The 7707-nt window shown below is 67.0% G+C and overlaps 1 protein-coding gene across 10 annotated transcripts in view; it reads left to right on the forward strand.

The window, feature by feature from the left end:
- Window positions 1-6786, forward strand: part of IKZF1 (IKAROS family zinc finger 1) — a 69715-nt gene extending 62929 nt beyond the window's left edge. For all 10 annotated transcript variants that reach the window (XM_084897331.1, XM_084897330.1, XM_084897329.1 and 7 more), the window contains one exon: window positions 4091-6786. In XM_084897331.1, the coding sequence (XP_084753457.1) occupies window positions 4091-4791 (701 nt within the window). In that variant the 3' untranslated portion in view covers window positions 4792-6786. The remainder of the gene's footprint in view (window positions 1-4090) is intronic.
- Window positions 6787-7707: the final 921 nt, after the last annotated feature.

The raw sequence follows: 7707 nt of genomic DNA on the forward strand, positions 1-7707 counted from the left end.
GCACTTCCTGAGCAGAGGGGGCGGAGTCATGGGCCACTAGGCTGCTGGCCATGGGGCATCAAGTCCCCTGGGTGCGGGGCTCAGTCCTGGGGGGTGGGGGTGCGGGGCTCAGTCCTGGGGGGGGGGGGGTGCGGGGCTCAGTCCTGGGCGGGAGGGGGGGCGGGACTCAGTCCTGGGGGGGGACGGGGCTCAGTCCTGGGCTGGGGGTCACTGACTGGGAAGGGAAGCTGGTTGACTTCCTGCTCACCTGCCAGGCTTTGTCAGGGTGTGGAGACCCCGCCCCCTGCGCCTCTGGAACCCCTGCCCCCGCCGGGGAGACCCCAGGGCAGGTGCTGGCTGAGGCAGTGATCTCTTCATCGCATGGACCTCACAGTCATGCAGCCTTTTCTGAGAAAACCCGACAGGCGTGGTGCGTGCTCGGTCATCCTGTGCTTGTGGACGGGGAGCCCGCGGCCGCGTGGTGGGGGGGCCCTTTGTGTCCCCGAGAGCCTCTCGGAGCGTTCACGATGAGCATGGCAGGATCCCGTCTCCTCCCGGTCGCCTCGAGAGCCCTTTCCTCGGCCTCAGCGTTCGGCCTCCTCCCTGGGCTGTGACCGGGGCTTCGCGCTCTGGGTTAAACCCCCCCCTCCCGATCCCCCTATTTCTGGGAAATCCCCTTCGCTGAAGGCGCCTCTGCGCCCTCCCTGCCGTCTCTCGGACACAGCTGCCGTGTCTGTCAGGGTGTCCCGCCTCTTCGTGTCCGTGCGGACCCCCTGGGCCAGGCTTCTCCCTGCCCCTGGCCGCTCCGGGGCCTCGGACCGCGCACCGGCTCTGAGCAAGGCGTCGGGGTGTTTGGGGCCCGGACCGCAGCCCCCTCCTCGCCGCATCCTGTTGTTTGACATCTGCCTCTCCCGATCTCTCCGGTCCGCCACACAGCCCGCCAGCCGCTTCCTGTCTTCCGCGAATCGAGCCTCTCCCGGGCCGTGGCTCCTGGGCCTGCGGCTTCCTCTCCCTCTGAGCCGTCCTCACAGCCGGCGAGACGGGCTTTCATCTCCTGCTCTTCTCGGCTGGCACAGATCGGCCGATGGTCCGACGCCCTCCCCACTGTACCCGGGCTTCCTTTTCCTGTGAGAGCCGTCTGGGGGCGCCTCTGAACTTGAGAGAACGCCATGGGTGGGTGGGGGGCAGGTGAGGCAGTATAACTGTGGTTAAAGGCTGTCTCTTATAGGCACACAAAGGCTAGATGATGACAGTCTCTGAACACATAATGATCTGGCCACTCAGTGTATATGTGATATGTATTAGAGGCCCGGTGCATGAATTCGTGCATGGGTGGGGTCTGGCCAGCCTGGCCAGGGGGAGGGGACATGGGCGGTTGGCCGGCCTGCCTGCTAGTCAAACTCCTGGTTGAGGGGACAATTTTGCATATTAGCCTTTTATTCTATGGAATATACACTGAGTGGCCAGATTATTATGTGTTCAGAGATCATCATCATCTGGCCATTCAGTGTAAATATCTATGTTTTTGTTGACTTTCTTTTTAGAGGGATAGATGGATGAGAGAGAAACTTCATTGACGGGCTGCCTCCTGCACACCCCCACAGGGGATGGAGCCCGCAACCCGGGCCTGTGCCCTCACCGGGAATCGAACCAGCGGCCTCTTGGTTCCGGGTCGATGCACAGCCGCTGAGCCACGCCAGCCGGGCTGAAAGCCCATCTCCCAGCTTGCTCCCCTCGAGCTGGGGCGGGCCAAATGCCCAGAATGCTCTTCAGGGGCCCTGGCTGGGGCCGCTCCCCATCCCGGGCGTGGGCCCCTCCGTGCAGGGCGACGTCTCCGAGGGGGCCCCTCGGCTCCCGCCCGGCACTTCCCACGGGAGAGGGGCACTGTGTGTGATCTGAGTAGAGACAGGGCCTGTGCCCCCCTGCCCCCCCCCCAGTGTTAAAATGAGCGGAAGCCAAGCCGTCATGTGATGCCTGTCCATTCAGAGCGAGAAAAGAGACTGAGGACACTCAGGCTGAGCCAGCTCCTGGGCCACCGATGCTCACAGGGTTTTTAAAGAATTCTTAGTGCCCTGGCCCATCGCCAGCCTGCGGACCAAAGAGTCCCGGGTTCGATTCCAGCCAAGGGCACGTACCTCTGTGTCAGGCTCCTCCCTGGCCTGGGTGCCATTGGTGTGCCTCTCTCACATCCATGTTTCTCTCTGGCTCCCCCCTTCCCACTCTCTCTAGAAACCAATGGGAAATATCCTGGGGCAGGGATTTTACAAAGAACAAATAATAAGGTTATTAGCACGTCTGCGAACTGTGGGGTGGTCTGTTGGTCGTCTGTGGCAGGTCTGGCGGGAGACCTGGATGTGGGGTCAGCGTGGGAGGCTGGGGCCTCCTGCCGCCCCTCCTCCCGCACCATCAGCCATTGCCCGGGACTCCTAGGAGAGCCCAGTGAGTGCCTTCCTCTATCCCCCACTCCCCCCCCCTCCCCGGCCTGGCCCTCCTGGGGACGTGAGGCTTTCTCCCTTCAGCCACAATGGCTTCAGCCGGCCGCGGACCAAGCTCTGAGGGTCCAGCCTGGCCCCCCAGCCGGCGCTGCCCCCCAAGCTCCAGGCTCCTCTGCCCCGGTTCCTCTTGCTGGGCTCACTGTGGGACCCGAGCCGCTCACACACACACACACACACACACACACACACCCCGCCGGAGCCTCTTTGTCCTCGGAGGACGCGAAGTGCATGTGCCATCACGCTTTGGGGTCTCCCCCCCTCGTCCCTCTGGGCTGCGAGGACGGGGGCCATCTTGCTGGCTGGCCTTGCTGTCCCACTGCCGTCTGTGGGAGCTGTTCCGGGAAGTCGTGTTGAGGAAGGAGGTGGGGGGGATGCAGATGCTCCCCATCCTCCTGGCGGCCCCGCGCACTCAGCCTGTGAGCTACCCGCCTGGAGGGGAGCTGTCGGCCTGACGGGCTGTGGCCGGGGACCCTGCAGCCCGGCTCCATGTGGGCGCACAGCCGTGTAGTGGGGGTGTCCTTCCGGGAGGCCGTTCTAGTTCCCCATGGGCTGGGCGCAGACTCCGGCGCTCGTGGGAGGGGCTCCCGCAGAAGGAGCGCAGACGTGCGTGGCCGTGGCCGTGGCCGTGCGTCTCGTGGCGGTCTCGGGCCGTGGCTCCAGGGCGTCTCCTGCTCAGCCACCTCCCCCACGGGAGCGCGGTCTGCTGCAGGCTCTCTGTCCGTGGCACCCGGTCCTGGGGCTGCGGCCGAGGGAGAGGCGGGTCCCAGTGAGGGACGTGGGGCGGGGTAGGTCTGAGGAACAGAGTGCGGTCTCTCCCGATAGCGCCTCCCACGTGTCAGACTCGGGGTCTGAGCACGGCATGCCGCCCCCTCAGAGAAGCGCGTGGCTCCCTGTGCGAAAGGCCACATCGTCACCATGTTCAGTGGATTAAATGGGTTTGTGGCGAGTTACACGTCATGCAGGACATGTGTTGAACACAGAGCTCCCGTGTAGCCGTGTCAGTGGCACACGGAGTTCTGTGAGAAAAGACGGCCCGTTCAGTCCGTTCACACCTGTGCTCTCAGAGGACGGCACCGCTCTGCCCCCGATCCACTCCCTCACGTGCCCCGGGATCCCCCAAACCCACCCCATGGGGCTGTGCCAGGCACCCAGAGGCAGAGCTGCCCCCCATTCCCACCCCCCCACCCCCTGGCGGGGCTCTGGGCGGTGTGGGCCCCGTGGCGCCCTCTGTGCCCCCCTCTGATGCCCCCTCCCGCTGACCCCCCTCCGGCTGACCCCATCCCGCTGACCCTCCTCCCGCTGACCCCCCTCCCACTGACCCCATCCCGCTGACCCCCCTCCCGCTGACCCTCCTCCCGCTGACCCCCCTCCCACTGACCCCATCCCGCTGACCCCCCTCCCGCTGACCCCCTCCCGCTGACCCTCCTCCCGCTGAACCCCCTCCCGCTGACCCTCCTCCCGCTGAACCCCCTCCCGCTGACCCTCCTCCCGCTGACCCTCCTCCCGCTGACCCCCCTCTGGCTGACCCCCCTCCCGCTGACCCCCCTCCCGCTGACCCCCCTCCCGCTGACCCTCCTCCCGCTGACCCCCTCCCGCTGACCCTCCTCCCGCCACAGGGGACAAGTGCCTGCCGGACGCGCCCTACGATGGCAGCAGCGGCTACGAGAAGGAGCAGGAGCTGATGCAGACGCACGTGATGGACCAGGCCATCAACAACGCCATCAGCTACCTGGGCGCCGAGTCGCTGCGCCCGCTGGTGCAGACGCCGCCGGGCGGGGCGGAGGCAGGCGCCGTGCTCAGCCCGCTGTACCCGCTGCACAAGCCGCCGGGCGAGGGCGCCGCGCGGGCCGGGCTGTCGGCGCAGGACAGCGCCGTGGAGAACCTGCTGCTGCTCTGCAAGGCCAAGACCCTGTCCTCCGAGCGCGAGGCCTCGCCCAGCCACAGCGGCCACGACTCCACCGACACCGAGAGCAACGAGGAGCCGCGCGCCGGCCTGCTGTGCCTGGGCCACGGCGCCCACGCCCGCAACGGGCTGGCCATCAAGGAGGAGCTGCCGGCCTATGAGGTGCTGCGGGCGGCCTCCGAGGGCGGCCCGGACGCCCTCCGCGTGGTGGGCGCGGGCGGCGAGCCCCTCAAGGCCTACAAGTGCGAACACTGCCGCGTGCTCTTCCTCGACCACGTCATGTACACCATCCACATGGGCTGCCACGGCTTCCGCGACCCCTTCGAGTGCAACATGTGCGGCTACCACAGCCAGGACCGCTACGAGTTCTCCTCCCACATCACGCGGGGCGAGCACCGCTACCCCCTGAGCTAAGCCCGGCGGCCGGGCCAGGGCCGGCGTGGACAGACTGCCGGACGCGGGCTCACGTGGACGGACCGGCCGACATGGGCTCACGTGGACAGACTGGCGGACGCGGGCTCACGTGGACAGACTGCCGGACGCGGGCTCACGTAGACGGACCCGCCGACACGGGCTCATGTAGACGGACCCGCCGACACGGGCTCACGTGGACGGACCGGTGGCCCCGGGCTCACGTGGACGGACTGCCGGACACTGGCTCACGTGGACAGACAGGCAGGTGCAGGCTGCCTCTCCGGGGCGGCTCCTCCGTGGTCTTGGCTTGTAAGCTGGTTGGGACTTGATCTGTGGGAGCCAACCCAGGTGTGTCTCTCTGTCTCCCCCCCACGCCCCCCCTCACTCTCTCCAAAACCCACACGAAACAATGCCCTCAGTGAGGAGTAACCACAACAAAAGGCCGGAGCCCACAGAGACGGCCGCCCACGCCCGGGACTCTGCACGGATGGCGTGGCGCGGCGCGGTGAAGCTGCCACAGCACCGCGGGCTGCCCCCGCCGGCCACCACGTGAGGGCCTTCGTGGACCCGGGGCGCCCCCCCAGGGCTCGGCGGGAGCTGCTGTTTCCAGAGGCCTCGACCAGGCCGGCCCAGAGCCGTCAGCGCCCTTTGCTAAGAGCTCTCCCCCCCCCCCCCCCCCCCCCCGCCTCTTCCAGCCGGTGGACTGTCTCTTATCCGGGTTTACATGGCAGCGCCATGGCCATGCTCTGAAACGTTGTATTTAATGAGGGGTCCTAGCTGGCAACGGGGATTAAATTATGTCCGACAGGCGGCCATGTCTGACCAAAGCTCAGGCCTCCCCCCACCCTCCCGTGGCTCGTCCTGTGGTTGGACGGTGTGGGGGCTTGTGTCTCGGGTTCCTGCTCACTCCCTGGGCTTAAAGTAAACGTCAGGTGGCCTGCCTGGTGTGGCTCAGCAGTTGAGCACCAACCTGTGAACCAGGAGGTCATGGTTCGATTCCCGGTCAGGGCACAGGCCCCGGTTGCAGGTTCGATGTCCAGTGTGGGGCGTGCAGGAGGCAGCTGATCCACGATTCTCTCTCATCACGGATGTTTATCTCTCTCCTCCCCCTCTTCCTCCCCTCCCTCTCTCTCTCCCTTCCACTCTGACATCAATAAGAATATATTTTTAAAAATAAATAAACCCCAGGGAGAGGAGGGTTACAAGCCACAGGCCACACGTTGGTCATGTGAGAATTCGCCATTCGGCCTCCCCGGCTCTCCCCCCCCCCCCCCCAGCTTCCCGGGTGCAGAACGCCTGTCCCCGCCCGACCAGGCCCCGTCCTCTCAGGAGAAGGGGCCGTGGCTTTAACAGTGAAGGGCTGCAGCCCCGGGCGCTTCGGGCACCAGCCTGTCCCCGTCCACCGGCGTGTCCCTGGGACGGAGCTGTGCGTCTGTTCCATTTTGTTTTCCTGTCTGTGCTTTCTCCTGGGCTGGTGGCGATGACATCGTCACTCTGACAGCAAAACATGGTCGTCTTCTCGGCAAAGCGAGGAGAGGGGAGAGGGGAGCCGATGGCCGGCAGCCAGGCCAGGAAGCTGGTGGCTCCCTCTGCCTGGCGCCTCGGGGCCCAGCGGCAACGGGGGAGCGGCTCTCCCCAGCCCTCCCCTCGCAGCCCCCTCGGCACTGGCTGCGGGCGTTTTACTTAAAATGAACCCTGAGCGGGTGGACTCGGCAGCTCCATGCGGCCGCCCTGTGCTCACGGGATGGGAGCCACGTCAGTGACGACACCGTGGCAGGGACGCCCTCACACGCCCCCCTGCGGCTGTGTGGCCCCGTGTGCCGGGCAGCAGGTCCGCAGCCGCAGGCACAGACCGGAGGGAGGACGGGGGTCCCCGCCGGCCTCCGAGGGATGTCAGACTGTCCCGGCGGCGGGCCTGGAGGACAGAGTCCCTTTTGTACCCTTCTGAGAGCTCTTGTGTAGTCATAGAGAATAAACGCAGGATACTGTCTGCCTCGTCCTGAAGTGAAGTCTGCCGTGTCTGAGGGAGGTGCTGCGCATGGCGGCCCCTGCGGGCAGCCCGGGGGGCGGTGTCCCGCCGGCGGAGCTTCTGCCTGTCGGGTGTGGGGGGGGGGGGGGCGCAGGGGGCGGCAGCAAGAGGTACATCTGGCCCACACAGCCCACCGAGCGGCCAGGGCACAGAGGACAGTGACCAGTGCAGGGCCTGCCCCGGGGCGCCGCAGGCACACACATGCTCAGCCAGGGCCGGGGGCCCAGGGCTGGCTCCGCCCCAGAAGGGCATGACCTCCCTTTGGGAGAAAGGCAGGCGCCTGTGGGCTCAGGTCCAGGCACAGGGCGGTGAGCACGTGCACACGCACAGCGTTGGATCCACGCGGTGTGAGGTGGACCGGGGTCCCGCCCACGGAGCCGTGAGGATACACGTCTGGTCCATGAGCTCCCGGCGGGTCTCCGGTGGCTCTGCAGCCGCCCCGCCTCTGGTTCCGAGGGTCCAGCCGTCGTCCCCGAAGGACCCACGAGGCCTGGGCCCCAGGCTTCAAACCCGCACAGGCCGTCCCTGGGACAGGGCGGGGGGCTGGGAGAGGAGCTGGTGGCGCTCAGCGGTGAGAGAGGACGGAGGCTGGAGAGTCCCGGCCGGGGACACAGAGGGGTGGGGGTGCAGGGACGGAGGGGGGCGGCGGGCGGCCTAGAGCAGCCGAGGCAGGAGCCACCCTGAGCGCCCTCTGCAGGAGGCCTCAGCCCTGGGGCCCAGGAGAGGCAGGTGCTGGGGGGCTGAGAAGAAGCCACTGGCGCTTCAGAGCCATTTGGGAGGGGCTGGGGGGGGGGCGGAGGGGGCCGAGGCCACGGCGGGCGGGGCCGGAAGGAAAGGGGAACTCGCCTCACGAGGCCCGGCCTTGGCGTGGACCTGCCGCTTCAGAA

Source organism: Pipistrellus hanaki (genome assembly GCF_964339955.1).
Source record: "Pipistrellus hanaki genome assembly, chromosome: 10".
Lineage (NCBI taxonomy): Eukaryota > Metazoa > Chordata > Mammalia > Chiroptera > Vespertilionidae > Pipistrellus > Pipistrellus hanaki.